The sequence below is a fragment of the Capra hircus genome, chromosome 16 (genome assembly GCF_001704415.2).
Source record: "Capra hircus breed San Clemente chromosome 16, ASM170441v1, whole genome shotgun sequence".
Classification (NCBI taxonomy): domain Eukaryota; kingdom Metazoa; phylum Chordata; class Mammalia; order Artiodactyla; family Bovidae; genus Capra; species Capra hircus.
Genome location: NC_030823.1, coordinates 42266271 through 42285523, shown reverse-complemented (window position 1 = coordinate 42285523; position 19253 = coordinate 42266271). Strand labels below are relative to the sequence as shown.

The following is a 19253-nucleotide window of genomic DNA, read 5'->3' as shown; positions in this document are numbered from 1 at the left end:
AGATGCAGGTTTTCTCATCCCATTTGCAGAATGGGAAACCCAGGCCCAACGAAGCCAGGGCTCTTTGGGGAGCACTTTCTGGTTGGGGTAACTTCACACACGGGGCAGGTCTGTTTTCCTGTAGATGAATCACGGAAGGGTACATGGAGGCAGCTTTCTGACTGAGGGGGTGAGAGCACAGATGGAGGACGCAAGGAAGGGTGTTGGGGCATTAAATCCTCCCCTGTCTAGAGGGACTCATGCAATTCTTGGGTGCTTGACCAAGAGGGGCCCCTGGAATTCCTGAGCCCCGATAGGGAAACTGAGGCCCAAAGCAGAGCAGCAACCTGCCCCAGGGTCCCACAGTTAGTGGGGAGGCGCTCACATCACCCTCCGCTCCCCATCACTCATCCCCCCTCAGACAACCAGGGCAGCCTTCAAGCACCTGGTGGGGGAGGTTGAGGCCCACTTGAAATGAAGACGTTTCAGGAAGATATTTGAGCCTTGGGAGGAAGGGAGCATGCAGGGGGAGAAGGGGCCTGGCCTCTGCCACCAGTCACCTGCGTGCACCTTCCCCAGCTGGTGGTGCAGGCCGGGCTCTTCCATGGCAATGAGACACTATGCAAGACGGTGTCCAGCTCAGAGGTGAGCGTATGTTCGGAGCCCGTGTGGAAGCAGCGGCTGGAGTTTGACATCAACATCTGTGACCTGCCCCGCATGGCCCGGCTCTGCTTCGCGCTTTACGCCGTGATCGAGAAGGCCAAGAAGGCCCGCTCCACCAAGAAGAAGTCCAAGAAGGCGGTGGGTGGAGCTTGTGGGAGTCACTCCCTGCTGGTCTGGTCCTGTCCTGCAGCCCCCTGGGGCTGCTGCCCATCCCTCCCCAGCATCCCAGCTGGCACGCACGCATCCTGGGAATGGGGTCTGGGTGGGCCTGCAGACCCCGGCCTCCTCCCCATCACCCCACTGGCCACCCCCTGCTGTGTGATGGTGCTGGAATCCTGGGCTTATGAGCAGGGGTGCTCAGGATATCTAGACCTGGGTCTTTGATCCTTGAGGGAACCCGGAGGCCTCTCCCTGGGGTGGAAGGAAAAATGCAGTGTCCTCCCAGGGAGCAGGGAGCCTGAGTCAGCAGCCAGCTGGGCATGGAGTGGTGGTCGAGCACTGAGTCCCCAGGACCAGGCTGTGACTGGCCACCGAACTGCATTGACTCACTGGTTGACCAGGGGCAGCTCTCTGGGGCTGCTATGTTCTGTGTGAGGCTTTCTCAAGAAGCCAAGGGTGGGATGTATCCGGGAGCAGTAGGAAACCAACGTGGCTGACCCTGCAGGCTGCCTCATAGGGAGTCTGGGTGAGGGCAGGGCAGCGTGGCCTGACTGGAACCATCCTGCAGTTGAGCAAACAGAGGCCTTTGGGGCGGCTGGCCCTGACCCACCCGGCTTCTTTCCCAGGACTGCCCCATTGCCTGGGCCAACCTCATGCTGTTTGACTACAAGGACCAGCTCAAGACGGGCGAGCGCTGTCTCTACATGTGGCCCTCTGTCCCAGGTGGGCCCAGGCCAGGAGGGAGAGGTGGGAGTGTGGGGTGTGTCCAGATGTGGCGGCATTCCCCTTGCAACTCCGTCTGTCCCTGTGTCCAGACGAGAAAGGGGAGCTACTGAACCCCTGTGGGACCGTGCGGAGTAACCCCAACACTGAGAGTGCAGCCGCCTTGGTCATCTTTCTCCCCGAGGTGGCCCCTCACCCTGTATACTACCCTTCCCTGGACAAGGTCAGTGAGGGGGTCCTCGCCATTTGGGGTCCAGGGCCCACCCTGCCCAGAAACCTCAAGGCTAAAGATGAGCTGTTCCCACCCTGCCTCTGGGGCGCCCAGGTCATGGTCCCTGCACCCTGTGAATTGCCCAGGGCTGGGGGCTGGGTCCCCACACACATTTGAGGGCTTCCTTGACTGTCTGGAGTCCTCACGTGCCCTAGAGTGGTGGTTCTCAACTGGGGCCACTTGGCGTCTTAGGGGACTTCCGGCAATGTCCAGAGACAATTTTGGTTGTTAAACCTAGCTTGGGAGATGCTCCTGGCATGTCATGGGTGGAGGCCAGGGATGTTGCTAAACGCCCTGTAGTGGGCAGGACGATCCCCACCACTGAGGGTCACTCACCACGAAGTCAGCAGTGCCAAGGTGTTCACACCGGACTTCCAGGGGCCCCCCAGGCTCTCCCAGGCCCCAGGGGCACTGCTGATATCAGGGTCACTTGCAGATCCTGGAGCTGGGGCGGCTTGGAGAGCATGGACGCTTCACGGAGGAGGAGGTGAGCTGGGGGCCGTGGGCGGTTGGGTGTGGACCTGGCTGCAGCCCTCACCACTGGCCCCCCACCCCAACCCCGCCCCGCCTGTGCCTCTCAGCAGCTGCAGCTGCGGGAGATCCTGGAGCGGCGGGGTTCTGGGGAACTGTACGAGCACGAGAAGGACCTGGTGTGGAAGATGCGACACGAGATCCAGGAGCACTTTCCCGAGGCTCTAGCCCGGCTGCTGCTGGTCACTAAGTGGAACAAACACGAGGACGTGGCCCAGGTGGGCGGTGGGGGCGGGGCCGGGATGGGAGGAGGCGGAGCCCAGGAAGGGCGGGGTTGGCGGGGAGGGGCGGGGCCGGGGAGGGGCGGGGCCTAGAGCCAGACGCAGCCCTCGCTCCCGCCCTGACCGCTCGCATCCTTCTCCAGATGCTCTACCTGCTCTGCTCCTGGCCTGAACTGCCCGTTCTGAGCGCCCTGGAGTTGCTAGACTTCAGCTTCCCCGACCGCCACGTGGGCTCCTTCGCCATCAAGTCCCTGCGGAAACTAACGTGAGTCCCGCGGGCTTCCTCATCCTCAGAGGGCAGCTTGGCCCCCACCGCCCTGGGCCTAGGCACCGGGTGGAGACTTGCCCTAGGGGTCTGCTCAGGTGAGGCCGGCCTCCCACCCCAGCCCCGCCCCCTCGCCAGCCGCAGACCCTCTCCCAAGACGCGGAGCTCCAGGCCCCAGCCGGCCTCCCTTCTCTGCAGGGACGACGAGCTTTTCCAGTACCTGCTGCAGCTGGTGCAGGTGCTCAAGTACGAGTCCTACCTCGACTGCGAGCTGACCAAATTCCTGCTGGACCGGGCCCTGGCCAATCGCAGGATCGGCCACTTCCTCTTCTGGCACCTCCGGTAGCTGGACTCACCTGCAAGGCCACGGGGAGGAGGGGCCTCTTGCCTGCTGGCCTCCCGTTTCCCACCAGCTGGCCGGCCGGGGTGTCCTTGGCAGCCGGGTCCTATAGGGCTGGGAGGGGTTGTGTGGCCCCTCCAGGCGAGGCTCAGCCCCTGCTTCCTCCCCCCAGCTCCGAGATGCACGTGCCGTCGGTGGCTCTGCGATTCGGCCTCATCATGGAAGCCTATTGCCGGGGCAGCACCCACCACATGAAGGTGCTGATGAAGCAGGTGAGGTGTGGCATCCCACAACCCAGCCTGCACTCCATGACCCCGCCTGAGCTCCGCTTCCAGGCAGAGTAGCTCCATGCTCCATCGCTGTAGAACCCCGTGGGCCCCGCAGGGGCTCGGAGCCTTCTCCTCACAGTCCACCCAGGACACCCTCCCATCCTCCCCGCCAGGGGGAAGCACTGAGCAAACTGAAGGCCCTCAATGACTTCGTCAAAGTGTGCTCCCAGAAGACCCCCAAACCCCACGCCAAGGAGATGATGCACCTGTGCATGCGCCAGGAGACCTACCTGGAGGCCCTCTCCCACTTGCAGTCCCCACTCGACCCCAGCACCCTGCTGGCTGAAGTCTGGTAAGTCCCAGGCTCCGGCCAGGGCCTCCCCTCCCCCAACCCCACGCCAACCCCAGGCCTTGGGGAGGGCCTGCTGCTGACTGCTCTCTGCCCCTTAGCGTGGAGCAGTGCACCTTCATGGACTCCAAGATGAAACCCCTGTGGGTCATGTACAGCAACGAGGAGGCAGGCAGCGATGGCACCGTGGGCATCATCTTTAAGAATGGGGACGGTGAGCAGGCGGGCCCCAGGGAGGCCATGGCTTCCACACACCCTGCCATACTGCCCTGGGTGGGGAGGGGGACCCTGCTGGGGGTGGAGGACTCCTGGAAGGTGAGCTGAGGAAGACAGAGTCCCGGGACTCGGGGGCCTGGGCATGGCTGGGATTGGTGAACCCACCGGAAACTCATGCTGTTCCTCCCCGGGGTGACTGTGCAGACCTCCGCCAGGACATGCTGACCCTGCAGATGATCCAGCTCATGGACATTCTGTGGAAGCAGGAGGGCTTGGACCTGAGGTGAGAGGCCTTCCAGTCATCCACGTGCGCCCGTGCCAGGCCTAGGACTGTATCCTGTTGCAGGGGTCCCCTGTCAAAGCTGACATGACTGCCTCAACCTGAAATAAGACTGGCTGGTCTAAGAAGAATTTTGTTGTTTTTGTTTAGTCACTAAGTCATGTTCAACTCTTTTGTGACCCCGTGGACTATAGCCCACCAGGCTCCTCTGTCCATGGGATTTCCAGGCAAGAATACTGGAATGGGCTGCCATTTCACCCTTTAAGGGATCTTCCCGACCCAGGGATAGAACCCCTGTCTCCTGCATTGACAGGCGGATTCTTGACCACTGAGCCACCCAGAGGGACCAGTTTAAAACTCAGGGTCAGGGAGGCAATAGGGCCACAGGATGAGGATAGAGAATGCCAGCCCTGGCCAGTGGCACCTGTCTCCCTCTATGGTTTCCTTTGCCCCCCAGCATCCCTGGCTTTCTGCTCCATCTTCTCCATCCAGTCACGGGGATTTTTCTTTTTGAACAAACATGGGCTTAGCCAAGGTGCTGACTTTTCCTCTCTGCATCTTGGGTTCTGGTATGACCTCTCTAAGGAACTTTCCCTGGAGCCCTGGGAATCAAGGGCTCCTCCCCAGCACCTCCCCTTTTGCAGCAACTTGAGTAGCATCTCCTTTAGCTTTTGTGGGTTAAGCTCCTCAGGGCCAAACAGCCCTTGGGACAGCCCTTGACCACTATGTCTGCCTGCCCCTCCTCCCACCCGGCTAGGATGACCCCCTACGGCTGCCTCTCCACTGGGGACCGCACAGGCCTTATTGAGGTGGTGCTTCACTCGGACACCATTGCCAACATCCAGCTGAACAAGAGCAACATGGCGGCCACGGCCGCCTTCAATAAGGATGCTCTGCTCAACTGGCTCAAGTCCAAGAACCCGGGGTAGGTTTTGGGCCCTCGGGACAGACACCCTCTCCTTCCCAAGGGGTGGAGTTTGGGAATCAAAGGCAAGAAGGGCTTATGACAGTCTCTGGGGCTTCTTGCTCAGCCGAGGACCATCCCATAGACACTGTTGAGAGGTGGTGCAGGTACCTCTGTACCTCTGTTCCCATAGGTATAGGTTAGTTACTGCCATGTAACAACCACTCTGAACTTTGCTGCTGCTGCTGCTGCTAAGTCACTTCAGTCATATCTGCACCAGGCTCCTCTGTCCATGGGATTCTCCAGGCGAGAATACTGGAGTGGGTTGCCATACTCTTCTCCAGGGATCTTCCCGACCCAGGGATCTTATGTCTCCTGCATTGGCAGGCAGTTTCTTTACCTCTAGCACCACCTGGGAAGCATTCCCCCGCCTCCAAACTTCAGGAGCATAAATCACAAATCTGCAACTTGAGCTGGCTCAGCTGAGTGGTTCTTCTGCTGGAATCACTCAAGTAGCTAATCTCATCAGGTAGCTTGATTTGCCTGGAGGGTGGCGCATCTGGGGCCTCTCTTGCCTTAGCTTCACTCTGTGGCAGTGAAGAAGGTTCAGGAGCCATAAAGTGCCTTAAGGACCCAGCTCCAGAATGAGCCCAGCATCACTTCCTCCATGTTCCATTTGTGCAAGCAAGTCACAAGGCCAGAGTAGAGGGGAGGGGACAAGGACTTAGTAGAAGAAGCTGCAAAGTGGCGTGGCCATGGTTTCCTTCCCCAACCCCAGGGAGGCCCTGGACCGAGCCATTGAGGAGTTCACCCTCTCCTGTGCTGGCTACTGTGTGGCCACCTATGTGCTGGGCATCGGCGATCGCCACAGCGACAACATCATGATCCGAGAGAACGGGCAGGTGGGTGCCTGTTGGCTGGCCCCAGGCCCTGGCCTTTCTGCTCTGCACAGAGCTACCGGCAGAACCCCCTCCAAGCCCTCCCAGCTCCTTTGGGCCAGGCACCCTCCTTTCTGACTCCTTTTCGGTTTTTGCTCTCCCCTCCCCTCAGCTGTTCCACATTGATTTCGGCCATTTTCTGGGGAATTTCAAGACCAAGTTTGGAATCAACCGTGAGCGGGTCCCGTTCATCCTCACCTATGACTTTGTCCACGTGATCCAGCAGGGGAAGACGAATAATAGTGAGAAGTTTGAAAGGTGGGAGTGCCTCAGACCCCTCGTGGTGCTGGGGGCCCCAGGCGGAGTCAGCTCATCCCTGGAAGGGACAGTGCTGGGGGTGGGTTAGAGGAAGCTGGGGCTTTGTGTACATGGCTCTTTCCGGGGCAAGAGTAGGCTGGCCGGCTGGCTGGCTTGGGTGGAAGTGGCCAGGAGGACCCAAAACCCCCTCCCCGGCCTCTCCCCGCAGGTTCCGGGGCTATTGTGAGACGGCCTACACCATCCTGCGGCGCCATGGGCTCCTTTTCCTCCACCTCTTTGCCCTGATGCGGGCGGCAGGCCTGCCTGAGCTCAGCTGCTCCAAAGACATCCAGTATCTCAAGGTAAAGGCCAGGGCAGGGCCCCACTGGGCAGAAGACCAGGGAGCCCAACTTCCTGAGGCCCCCAACCCCCAGGTGTGATGGACACACAGGGCCCATTAGCCTGGGACCTGGATCTGGCAGGAAGCAGCCAGCATTAGCCCGTGTTCTGCTGGTACCTCCTTTGGCCCACCCGCCCGTCCTCCACAGGCTGAGGGTATTTCCACTTGCACAGGAGGGTTCCCTCTGTAGTTAAAAGATATTTTTCCTTCCTGTGTCTTTTCAGTCTGTGAGACTCTGGGGTGGGGAGTGCAGGGCGGTGGGGCCACAGCCCCTGTCTGGTGTTCTCTTTGGTGCCCAGTTCCCGGGATGCAGCGGCTCCCCTGCTTCCTCCTCCGGCCAGCTTCCAGGGGAGAAGGCCAGGTCCTGTCCACATGGGGATTTCGGGCCAAGACCTCCTGGCACAAGCTGACATCTTATTTTGAGGATGGGTTGGGGGGCTTCCTTGGTTTGGGGTCAGAAGGAAGAAGCTCTTCCCCGGAGAGATGTTGTGGGGTGCTCTCCTGACTCCTCTGTGAGGAGGGAGTGTTACCTGCCCAGAGAGGGCAGAGGTGCAGGGGGGCAGGGATCCCTGTTGAGCAGGGCCCAGCCCATCAAGGGGACACTCATTCCTTTGATTTTGCCCCAGGATTCTCTGGCATTGGGGAAAACGGAGGAGGAGGCTCTGAAGCACTTCCGAGTGAAGTTTAATGAAGCCCTCCGGGAAAGCTGGAAAACCAAAGTGAACTGGCTGGCCCACAACGTGTCCAAAGATAACAGGCAATAATAGCCCCTCCCAGCCCTGCGCCTGGAGACAAGCAAACTGTCGGTCTTGGGAGGCGAGCACCCTCAGCTACCCTCCAGGGCCGAAAGGCTGGACTGCATCCTTGGGAAAGAACCTACACGACTGCCTTTTGTTTACACTGGTTATTTATTTATGACTTGAAATGTTTCAGGAACTGAACAGCCATACATAGAAATGCACCCTAGAGCAGGGGCGGGGCGCTGTCCTCCGCGTGCCCATCAGAGCCCTGGGCTTTGATGGGAAGACACTGTGAGCCACACACCTCAGGCTGCATCTCGCCGAGGGTCTGTAACCTCAAGTCTTCCAGCTGGTGGATCTGGAGCCAGCCAAGACTCCTCTCTCCCGCGTGAGGGCTGTCTCCTCCCCAGGCTCCCACTGCGCTGCATACGTGTCCACGCCTGGCAGTCCAGACAGGGCGCCCATGCCTGCTCACCACCTCCACCTGCGTGCTTTCCACTGACTGAGTTCTGGGCAGTTCCCAGAGGCAGCCTGGGTGCCCTCTAGATTCAGGGAGGGTACTTCTGGATACGGGAATTCTCATCTCTGCTGTAAAGCGATTTTGTTTGCGGGTAAGAAAAAAAAGTAGCCCAACTACTTACTGACCTCTGTAGCTCGGGGTGAAGGTGGGGGGATGGCCCTAGCCCCCGTCAGTAGAGCGCACACTGGTTCTCAAGCCACATTAGAAAGACAAGAGCTTGACTGAGCTCACCCTGGTCATGGATCAAGAGGCAAGCTGGTGCAATTGTATGTAACCTCTCTCCCCCAAAGCAGGTTTTAGGTAGTGAAAGACCTACCTCCTCTCCGAAACACTCACTTTTGAGACTCTGCTCCGTGGACCTAGGTAGCAGAGGCATGAGTCGGGGTGTGGGGGCATCTTTTCCTCAGACAGTACTTAGCCAGAAAACGGTTCAGGCTCAGCCTTGGGTACATCTGAGGAGCTCCAGGAATGCAGGTCCCTGGGCCTCTGTCGGCCTTTTGGAGCTAACTCTGGAGACAGGGCTGAGAATCTGGGTTTCCAGCAGCCCACGGGTGGGCATAATGGAATCAGCAGCTTACTGGGGACCCACAAGGCAACACCACTTACCTCTCAATGGCCCTGCAAAGCTCAGCAGTGCCAGAGGTAACTGTCCTCTCAATAGCCCAAGCACACAGCTTCCAGAAGAGCCCAGGGGACTAGCCTGTTTCTCTGTTCATTAGAGGTGGCTGAGCGGCATTGGCCCTAGAAATCCATGCCACCCACAAAGCTCCACTGACCAGACCCTGGTTCCCAACTAAGTGCTGAATTCATCACACCCACCTCACCTGTCTGGGAATAGGAAAAGCTGACTGTACATCTGTCTATTTATTTAAACGAGTCTGTTCTTCCTGGCATGGACAGCACACTGTGTATACACAGCAATGTTTGGTTTGGATGCATGGCCTGTGTGCCCAGCGAGAAAAGTATTTTCTATGTTTTTTTTTTTTTAAACCATTTGATGTTTCTGTATGTGGAAGGTGAGTTCGACGTAACTGATGAAGGTTCAGACCAGTAGTCTGAAACCTTGAAGTGAGAGGTAAAAACAGATTAAAAGAAACAAAAGCCTTTGTATGTTATGTTCTTGGCTCAGAAAGAAACCAAGGGAATGTAGGATTCATATGAAAATGAGACCAAAGAAAAGCCGCTCTCCCGCTGGAGTTAGAACCAGACTTTATTGTATGTATACACTTTCTGACCTATTGTCAATATACACATCTGAAAAGTGATACTGCGGCCGCTACAGACAGCGCGAGAATGGTCCTGTCTCCGCATTGGCGTCTACCCACGGTCTAAACAGAGCAGCTACAGTGACAGTACATGGAGGGGTGGCCACACATGACACGGGACAGCTGGCAGTGTCCTTGAGACTAGCGGTTATGATCACAGCGTAGTGTTCAAAATTATTTTCTCCCAGTTTTAGAAATCTAAAATTTTACATGTACATTAAAAACCAAGTGCTGTAGGGTTTTAGCTCCTGACTGCTGTTCTCTCCTTTCACCACCTACTGGGCGTGGGTTGTATCCCTGGGGCGGGCTCTGGGAGGAGGGGGCACAGCAGTTGCTTGGGAATGGAGTGCTGCCCTCTGGCCACTGGGCGTCATTTCAGCAAGGTTCTGAGTATGGATTCCCCTAGGCCTGTTGCTGTCTCCAAACCAAGCAGTTAGAGGGGTCTGCACCATCTGGACGGTCAACATACACTCTCACCAGCAAGGAAAACTACATCTATTTGGTACAGACCCCAAAGCTGCACCTCCGGGAGGAGCTGCTGGTCCTCGGAGAAGCGAGTACACACAGCCAGGAACCCCAGCTCCCCTCAGCCCTCTGCCAAATCAGAAATGGGTAGAATCCCAAAGAAAAGACCTGACCTTTTCTAGCCTCTGAAGAGGGGTCCCTGGCCCGGTCCCCTCCTGCCAGGCAGCACAGTTTTGTGCCTGTCTCCTTGTCCTGGGTGGGGGTGGGAGGTGGGGATCAGGGGGGTCTCAGTCCCTCCCACGCTCAGTGTCCCCACTTCACTTTGCATCCAGCCCTGGGTTACACTAGCACAAAAGACACAAGGAATCCCAATTTATTTACAAAATATTAAAAAGTCAGTTTATCATCTACATATTAGCCCCATTCTGCCATTTTATACATGCACTAGTGTGGAAAAATAAAAACTTTAAAAAAAAGAAGAAAGGATTACCAGGTGGGAGTGAGCAATTTTAACCCTTTGTCAAGGAGTCCAGTCACTGCAGCTTTTCTGGAGTTGAACGAGCATCAGCTCCTCACATAACTTAAGAGCGATCCCGGCGAGCGGGAGAAAGGGGGGTGGCGGGGGAGGGAGCCTATGGGCCTACACACCAAGCAGGGCAGAGACTGGCGGGGAGGGTCTGCAGACCTACTGGCCAGAATGACTTTGTACATCATGGACCCTGGGGGTGGGCAGCGGTGGCAGCAGAGTCTCCGGAAGCAGGAAGGAAGACGGGGTGGTGGGGCTGGTGGGGGGGGTGCGCTCAGTAGCTGAGGGTGGAGTCGTCCCACTCCAGCTGCTGCTGCCGGTTCGCAGTCTGCGGGTCCCCGTGCTCCCCCTCGTCCTCCTCACTGCTCTCCGACTCGGCACTGGTGATGTCGTCCTCCTCGTCCCCATCCTCGCTCTCCTCTTCCTCCTCCTCCTCTTCCTCCTCACTGCTATGCTGGTCCTCGTATGTCTGACAAAGGGACGACCCAACTGACCGGGTGCTGAATCCAGCCCCAGCCACTGCTGGGAGTCACATCCCACGACCCAGCCAGAGGGGCCAGACTAGGCTGGAAGAAGCCTCACCACAGACAAAGGGAAACAGCTCTGGTCACCACCCACAGCGTGACCAGGACCCTGTATCAGGCCCCATGGGCCTCACTTTAACTGCAGGGTTGTGGTAAGGACCACACAAGCACAGAATCGTCGGGGGTGGGGGTGGGGGGTGGGGGTGGGGTGGATGAGGAGCCCCACACCTACCTCCATGGGGTTCACGGTGATGGTCAGGGCAGAGTCGTCCCAGTCCATCTCGTTCTCTTTCCCGGTGTCCTGGTCCCGCATGGTCCTCTGGTGTGCAGCCCGGATCCGGAACACCCCCAGGATGATCATGAAAACCAGGAAGCTGACGCACACCACAATGACGACGGTGGCAGTGCTGGGGACGACTGGGGTGAGAGGAGACAGGACGGCTGTGATGACAGAACCCGTCCTGGGCCCGTGTGCCCTGGGCCTCCCTATTGCTGGCTCCATCAGCCCCCAGAGAACAGACAGATCTCTGAGAAAATGCTTAGTGCAGGGGTTTGGCCCCTTGCTGCCTTGTCTGTGCTCCAGTTTCCTTGTGTGATGGGGAATAAAAGCTGGGCTGGCCAGTGGCTGTTCTGAGCCAGGGGGAAGCAGGTGCTGAGCTCACAGCAGGAGTTGGGGCAGGGCAGCACAGTCCTACCTGCAAATGGGTGGGGATTGGCCAGGTTGTGACCAGAGAGGTCAATGAAGGAGCGGTGCTCGGGATGGACGAACTGCGGCTGGGCGGCTATGTGGCTGGCGTGCTCCATGGGGTTGGCCGTGTGGATGACATTCACCTGCAGAAATGGAAAGGCAGCCCGGATGTGTCTGGGGAATGGACATGCACTTGACCAGCACCACCAAAGTGGGCCCTGGATGGGTGCTGGTGGGCAGAGAAAAGGACAGAAGCAGCCAAGGAAGGTGTTGTAATGATCTGATGTTGTCACACAGCCAAGAAAAAGCCTCCTCTTGTAATAACTCATTTTTATTGTGCCTAGTAAAATAATTCATCCACAACAGACTGGAGAAGGCACAGCACCACCAGTGGCCCTTTACCTCGGGTCGTCTGAGAAGCCTGGGCACAGACCATGTCCCTCTTTTCTCAAAATCACAGCCACATGAGAGAGGACAAATCACAGGCTTTCTTTTCTTTCAAATCCACTACCCTCGGCTCAGAGAATACCCTCATGGACTCTTCAGCCTTGTGAGTCTAATTCTGGGGCTGTGGGGTCACAATGCAAGGGCTCAACTGCTGAGAATAACTTCTGGTTCACTCCTCTGGGGCACAGAAGCTCTGAGTGACACTAGACATGTCAGAGTGGCCACGTGCCCCCTGGCCACCTGGGCCAGAGTCACCACGCCCATGTTCCTCGCAAGGCAGTCCTTCCCTGGGCAGAGCATTCACTCCTAGCAGGGCCAGGCCTCTGCAGATAACCTCTGGATCCTGGGCACTGCTCCTTCGAAAGCAGTGTTAGATCTCAAGACATACCCTTGCTCCTCAGCCCAAGGTATCAACCGCCACTCAATCCTGACCACCTCCCTCCAAGTCTCAGGCTGAGGGAGCCTGTGAAGGGGGCACCGTGCTGGATCCCAGCTCACCCCATGTACAACCTGTCACCCTAAACCTGTGCAGGTCTAGCCTGGAGCAGCCCCACCCCCGAATGGAAAAGGTGACCCACCCCCCGATGAACCCCAACAGTGACCACTACAAATGCCCTGGAAATAGAATTTGCAAACATCAGGGTCTTAAGTGGGATGCTCAGTCACCACGCCACTGGCCTTTCTCTGCAGACGCCAGCTCTCACCTCCACCTGGAACTCATTGCTGACATAGCGACCATTCAGCTCAGAGCAGACAAGCTTGAACCTGCGGTCAAGCAAGGACCTGGTGTGCCAGTTCCGATAGCGCAGGAGATGTAAGATCTCCTCGTAGCTGGCCATGGTGTCAACACCTGCAAGTGAGGAGGAGACAGCAGTGCGGAGGTTAGGAACACAGGCCGCAGGCAAATGCAGGCGGTTCCCAAGGCACTCAGCCACGCCTGGCTGTCCAACTGCGGGGTATCTCCCCCTGCTGAAGGGCGTGTGCCATAACGTGCCTAGACGTCCACCCTTTATGGGGATGCAGCACCAGGCAGAGCTGCCCTCCCCTCCCCATCTGGAAGCCAGCAGCCACCGCTCAGCCCAGTCAACATTCTCCCTTCCTGCCCCCTCTAGGGCTCCCTCCAGGTTTTGAGCTGGGAGGACAGCTCCCAGCTGTCACTCTTCCCACCTGTGAAGACCACGCCCATGTCAGAGCTGCTCATTTCAATGCCCTTCTGCTGCAGGCGGGCCGCGTCCACCTCCAGGCTCTCCTGCTCTCCATTCAGTTCTTCTCCCTCCACTGTGACCTCACAGGTGTCCAGGTCGTGCACGATCTCCTCCGACACCAGTGACTCTTGAACTGCAAAAATAGCCCAACCGGAAATAGCAGAGGCCGCAGAGCCTGGAGCGGGGGTCACAGCGACGGCCCGCCTGCTCATCCTCAAACTCACAGAGCCCTTTTAGGGACCATGGATGGAGGTACAGGACAGTCACTTTCAAGAATTGGGGGTGTTTCATGCATCTAAGGAGGACTGAATGAATAGTGAGAAGGCCTGAGAATGGGGGGCAGTCTGTCCTGCTGGGACTGCCAGCCAGCAGGAGCATCCCCCAACTGTATCCCCTGCCCTGGTCTCCATCCTCTCAACCCCCAAGATCTATCCCAGACTCTGATGTCAAGCTGGAAAAAGATCAAATGACCCCCCATAAGTGGGTTTCCAAAGATCGGAAGGAGCTCCAGCCCACAATCAGATTCTAGAAGCAAATCCAAAACAGCACAGAAACATTCAAGTTTCCAAAACCACAGAAGAAAAGGGCCAGGATTTTTCCCTGGCAGCCACAGTGGGGTTTCAGCTGCAGTTTCGAACTGAGGCAGGGATGACTGTTCTCGGCTATCACCTGTTGGGTCCTCATCCCCTTCCCCTTCGGGCTCCACTTCTCTCGTGATGGTGCTGATGATCCGAAGCTCAGGGAAGAGGAAAACCCCCTCTGAGCTTTCAAATTCAGAAGCCGCTCGAGCAAAATGGTGGATGCCGCTCAGACTGATTTTGGGCTCTTCTGGCTGCAAAACCATCACGTAGCCATCCACCGGGGGGATGGAGATGCAGGCGGCCTCGTTAAAACACCTGTCAACAAGGGAGGGGAGGGGAGGGTCAGGGCTTGAAAAGATGGCTTCTCAGGTTATACTCCCAGAGGAGGAAATGTCATAGGGTCACTCCAGTATTCTTGCCTGGAGAATCCAATGGACAGACGAGCCTGGCAGGCCACAGTCCACGGGGTTGAAAAGAGTTGGACATGACTGAGCGTAACACACACACACACACACACACACACACACACACACACACACACACAACTCAGGCCACACGAGGGTGCTTGGAGGTGGCGCAGGCAGGATTCCACAACCACCTGGGGGACAAGACGCTGGCTACTCCCAGAATGTACTTCCAAACATCACTCAAACTTTCTGGTAATGAGTGACCATAAGCTTACAGAAGGGAGGCTGGTTTGTCCTAAAAAACTTAAATGCACACGTTTTCATCTCAAGGATCACTGGGCAAAGAAAGACAAGATTTACTGCTAACAAATCAGCACCTACTTGACTATGCTGGTGATTTTGAGTCTTCGGATCCCTGGGGTGGGGAACTGTCGTGAATTAAGGTAGGAAATGTGTTGCATGGCCTTATCAAGCTCCCCCACGTCCTCTCCCTCCAAGGTCAACATCGACTGACTAGGGTTGGCCTGGATCTGTAATGGCACCAAAACAGACAGGAGAGAAGTAAGGTTCTGTCCGCAAGGAGGTGAAACCATGAACGCGCTGACAAAGAGAATTAGCTTGGGATTGATATGAACTGGTGACTTAGGAGAAGAAAAGCTTATAGGATTCAAATGACCATGACCCTATGACATGACAGTAAGTATCAAAGGCGCAAACAGATCTGTGATATAAGAAAAAAAATGTTTGGTCTTTGTCCCTGGTTTCTGGCACAGACCTCCTAAAACCCTTGGAATTTCTTGAGGGATAGGAACACCTTTTGTTATTCCTGATTAAGCCCCTTTCAACCCCAGAGTTTACCTTAACGAGGTGACTCTTGGTGGAGCCCTAGATAGTTTCTCGGGGGGGGACTGGTTGCTAGAGAAATAAACCGTGTGGTGAGAGTGGGCCTTCAGTCCTGCCCTTGAAGGGAGAGAGGCTGGAGACTGTGTTAACTGATCACCAGTGGTTACTGATTTGATCCATCATGCTTATATAATGGAATCTCTACAACCCCTACCCCCCAAACAACAGGGTCTGGAGAACTTCTGGGTTTGCAGACAGCAAGGTGCTGGGGGTGGGGTGGGTGGAAGCCTTGTGCACTCCCCTCACCCCAGGCCCTGAGCATCTCTTCCACCTGCTTGTTCCTGAGTTGCATCCCTTACAATAAACCAGTAACCATAAGCAAAGTGTTCTGTGGGGTTTTCTGAGCAGTTCTGCAAATTATTGAAACTGAAAAGGGGGAGGGGTTTTGGGAACCCTGGACTTGCAGCCAAGCTGGATGAAGTGTGGGTACCGGGGGCCTGGAAGCTTGCACCTGGCAGCTGAGGAGCAGGTGTCTGGTGGGCAGTGGGGCCTGGTGCCCAGTCAGTGTCAGGATGGAAGTAGACTACAGGACGACTGGGGAACAGGGGCCCAAAGAGCTGGAGAATTAGGGTGTGGTGCCGGAGGTGCTAAGACTAAAAACAGATCAACCCTTGTACCAGCGGCCTCTGCACTTGAGGTCAAGGAAGCTGTGGGTGCAGGGGAGTGGGGTGCCAGGCAGGGGGGTGCCTGTGTTACCTTGACACCTCTGCCATTGTCTTCGGGGGTGTGCAGGTCTAGCCCCTCTTTGCAGGTATACAGACAGTCAATCACCTTCTTATCTGTGAGCTTCCCAGAACGGATGGTCAGGCCAGCCAGATTACCTCGGAAAAACTGGGTCATGCGCAAGTCACCACCTGTGGAACATGGGGGAGGGAAAGCAGAAATTGCGGGGGCGGCCTGGGGCCTCCCATCTCACTTTTCAATGTGGTGTTACCGGTGGTGGTGGCTTGATGGGTGGACATGCGGGTTAGTTCCTATCAGATCCTGTTAGCCTTGCAGCTGACATGGAAGCACAATGAGGAAATTAAATGGTTTATGATCATGCATGTGGCCCGGAGAAGAGAGGAGCTGGTGGTGATGTGTCCCTCACCAGAAGCCCAGAGGTCCCATGACTGTCCCCACTCGTGTGGCCACTCCCCAGTGAGGGGGGTCCATGCTGCACTGGTCACCGTGGCACACAAGGGACACCGTACTGGAGCCAGTCTCTTCAACCACTGCCTTCTCAGTCAGCTGGGTCAGATGCTGGGCTGCCTCTTAAAAACTTATTTTTGGCTGCACCATGTGATGCAGGATCTCAGTTCCCTCACCAGGAATCATACCTGGGCCCCTGAAGTGAAAGCTCTGGGTCCTGACCACTGGACCAAAAGGGAATTCGCCTTAGGTTGCTTTTATTCTAGCTGAGCATATTCCCAGAATATATACAAACTCGGGGATGAACATACACAAGCAGGAGTAGAAAGATGAATGTTAAAAAACACCATCCTGCACTTAGAAGCCTAGTATCAAGGCCACTCAGATGGCTGTTTCATTGACTGGCAGCATGCCTGTCTCCAACTACTGAGGGTGAAGATGTTATAAGAAAAAGCCAGAAAGCGGCCCTTGACAGGTTGTCACAAAGAGCCAAAACCAGGAGGTAGTAAACCCTGTGGCTACACTGAAGGAGAAGAGCCTGACTGTCAGCAGCATGTCTCAATTCTGACAAGGAGATTACACACAACATCATTGTTAGGGATTGAGATCTCTAAGAAACATTATTTAGAATTTATTATCAGGCAGGACAGAATATCTAGACATGAGTCTTTTCCTGTCTGGTGGTTCAGACACACAAGAAGCAGGAGGTAGCCTCCCAAGCCTGGCCTGTGAGATTTCAGCAAGGTGTCTCAGGCAGTGGGATGGGGTGAGATTTGATGGAAGGGGTAAAAGATATTCCCATTAGTGCCTCGCATGAATGAGTCATTTGCTCTCACTTCAGCTGGGATCGGCACGGGCAGAAAAAGGAAATCCCATGATGCAATGGGGCAGCATAAGGCAAAGCAGCAGCTCAAGACAGTGTCTGGGACCCAAATGCAACTGGGGTGTCGCATGCGGAATGGGCAATGAATGGAGGTCTCGTCTTTAAATGAAACACAAGAGTGAACCGTAGGCAAAAGAGTCCAGGGACCTGCGGAGGCCAGAGGCACAGGCTCAGTTTCATTGTCACTTTCAACTCCTGAATACTCTGTAGAAAAGCAAGACAGACAATATAAAAGGACCAAGAGGTTAGGCTCTTCAGAAGTGGACCTTGAAAATTAGTTTCGAAAAGTTACCAAACCCAAAGAGAACACTTCGCCTGTCATCCCTCTTGACACACTCCACCTAGATGAAGCTTGTACATCATCACCTTTTACGACCCCAGTGCTTCTTCCCATCCTTTAAAAAAAAAAGTTTAAGTGTAGTTGATTTACGAAGTTAATCTCTGCTGTACAACAATGTGATTCAGCTACACACACACCCTTTTTCATATTCTTTTCCATTATGGTTGATCAGAGGATACTGAATATAGTTCTCTGGGCTATACAGTAGGACCATGTTCATCTTTTTCCAGTCTTTCATTTCACCTTCCTATAGCCTCCTTGCCAAAACACAAGTTGGATTCAAAATAAGACAGTGAAAGCCGTGTGCTCAATTCACTGATCTCAACCTGCCCAGGCAGGGCCCAGCCAGACGGTGGCTGACGCTGGTGGCAGAGATGGGCCCTGTGCAAATGGTAGCCCTCCCAGACCACAGCGCCAGCCTTCCTGACAGGGACACACGCACCGGCACCCAAAGGTTGGTATGTAGTAAATGTGTATGATTTTTGAAGGCTCGAAGGGAGTACATAATTGGTCAAGACTTTGACTTCCAAGGGACAGAGGAAGGAAGGCATTTTTAACCAGTTTTTCTGAACAGGAAGGGAGTCAGAGATTAGGGAACTTAACCCAGAGAAATATACTCAGTGACGGCTCGGGGACAGCAGCTGCTGCCCCCACCAGGCGCCCACCCACCCAATAAGAGGACAGAGTCTCCACTTTCTAGACTGCTTCCCTGTGTCCACCCCACCTTGCAGAACAGGCCTCTCCACCTTTAGCTTTAGCTGCAGATGAGTGGGCTCCAGGCCAGGTGTGCACAGGTGAGCCCTGGGGCCCACACAGCTCCTCTGTCTTCACAACCCACAGTTAGAACTGATGTTTCTGTTGATGCCATGAGGGGGCCTCCAGCCTGAGTTCCCCATGGTGAATTTGAAAAGAAAGGGATCTCAAATCCCCTGAAAGGAAAAGGAGATCTTTTTTCCTGTTAACTACAATTTTTAAAAACTTGTGTTTGGTTTGGGGATGTAGGGAGATTTTTCTGGCTGAGGATGCCGAGAGGGCTGAGGTAGAAAGAGATGAGAGAGGGTGAAAGTGACGGCAATTTGACAGCAGAGGCACCAGGACACGAACAGGAAGGCAGACTGGAATGTGAGGGCTTATTTTAACCCATGCAACAAAGTTCTCAGAATACAAACTAACACTTAGGTTGGCCCTTGTATTCTTATTCAAGTCTTTACTGAGAAACTGTGGAAGCTAATATGAACTGAAATTTTAAGACTAACAAACACTTCCGATATGCCTAATAATTTATTCCTCACTCCTTGGTCTCATGTTCCCATTTCTTACAAACCGACTGTCACCAGAATTAAATCTGGGGATTCACTGAAGAAGTTCACTGTGAATACTGTCATATTCCTTTTCATTTGAAAGGATCTGCAGGAAAATTATGAAATTCAGTCCTCCTAAAAGCAGCAAAACTGTCCTGGAAACTGTTGTTCAGTTGCTCAGTCGTGTTGGACTCTGCAACCCCATGGACTGCAGCATGCCAGGATTCCCTGTCCTTCACCATCTCCCAGAATTTGCTCAAATGATGTCTTGGAAATTAGGCTCTTTCATAAAATTCTAGTCTAACTCCAGGTAACAACACTTCCACAGATAAGGAAAAGGAAGGCTGATTTAGCAGGTACATGTGATGATGATGACACCCTGCAGTCACACAACAGAGTCAAGGGCAAGGGGTGGAGGCGGGGCCCCATGAACCTCAACGGCAGACGAGGGGACTGATGAACTTGGGTGGGAAAAATCACATGCTTATTTTCACTAACTTCTAATATTTAGTTTTCCCTTTCCTTATAAATGTCAGCTACAAATGACAAGAATATTGGAAGAAACCGTGACTTTGCAAATAG

At 55.2% G+C, this 19253-nt stretch overlaps 2 protein-coding genes across 8 annotated transcripts in view; one reads left to right on the top strand and one right to left on the bottom strand.

The window, feature by feature from the left end:
• PIK3CD (phosphatidylinositol-4,5-bisphosphate 3-kinase catalytic subunit delta) overlaps positions 1-9494 on the top strand; it is a 61745-nt gene extending 52251 nt beyond the window's left edge. For 2 of the 4 annotated variants that reach the window (XM_018060377.1, XM_018060376.1), the window contains exons 8-23: positions 559-780; positions 1428-1524; positions 1617-1747; positions 2232-2282; positions 2377-2544; positions 2691-2812; positions 3011-3154; positions 3325-3424; positions 3595-3773; positions 3872-3984; positions 4191-4269; positions 5024-5191; positions 5949-6072; positions 6221-6366; positions 6575-6707; positions 7372-7509. In XM_018060377.1, coding sequence (XP_017915866.1) covers positions 559-780; positions 1428-1524; positions 1617-1747; positions 2232-2282; positions 2377-2544; positions 2691-2812; positions 3011-3154; positions 3325-3424; positions 3595-3773; positions 3872-3984; positions 4191-4269; positions 5024-5191; positions 5949-6072; positions 6221-6366; positions 6575-6707; positions 7372-7509 — 2115 coding nt within the window. Of the gene's footprint in view, positions 1-558; positions 781-1427; positions 1525-1616; positions 1748-2231; positions 2283-2376; positions 2545-2690; positions 2813-3010; positions 3155-3324; positions 3425-3594; positions 3774-3871; positions 3985-4190; positions 4270-5023; positions 5192-5948; positions 6073-6220; positions 6367-6574; positions 6708-7371 lie in introns of all 4 variants that reach the window. The other 2 variants (XM_018060378.1, XM_018060379.1) reach the window with 2 other exon arrangements.
• Positions 9194-19253, bottom strand: part of CLSTN1 (calsyntenin 1) — a 76137-nt gene continuing 66077 nt past the window's right edge. For 2 of the 4 annotated variants that reach the window (XM_018060380.1, XM_018060381.1), the window contains 9 exons: positions 17178-17234; positions 15713-15870; positions 14495-14643; positions 13795-14021; positions 13088-13258; positions 12625-12770; positions 11481-11616; positions 11018-11202; positions 9194-10730 (listed from right to left, as the gene is read on the bottom strand). In XM_018060380.1, the coding sequence (XP_017915869.1) occupies positions 10536-10730; positions 11018-11202; positions 11481-11616; positions 12625-12770; positions 13088-13258; positions 13795-14021; positions 14495-14643; positions 15713-15870; positions 17178-17234 (1424 nt within the window). In that variant the 3' untranslated portion in view covers positions 9194-10535. The remainder of the gene's footprint in view (positions 10731-11017; positions 11203-11480; positions 11617-12624; positions 12771-13087; positions 13259-13794; positions 14022-14494; positions 14644-15712; positions 15871-17177; positions 17235-19253) is intronic. The other 2 variants (XM_018060382.1, XM_018060383.1) reach the window with 1 other exon arrangement.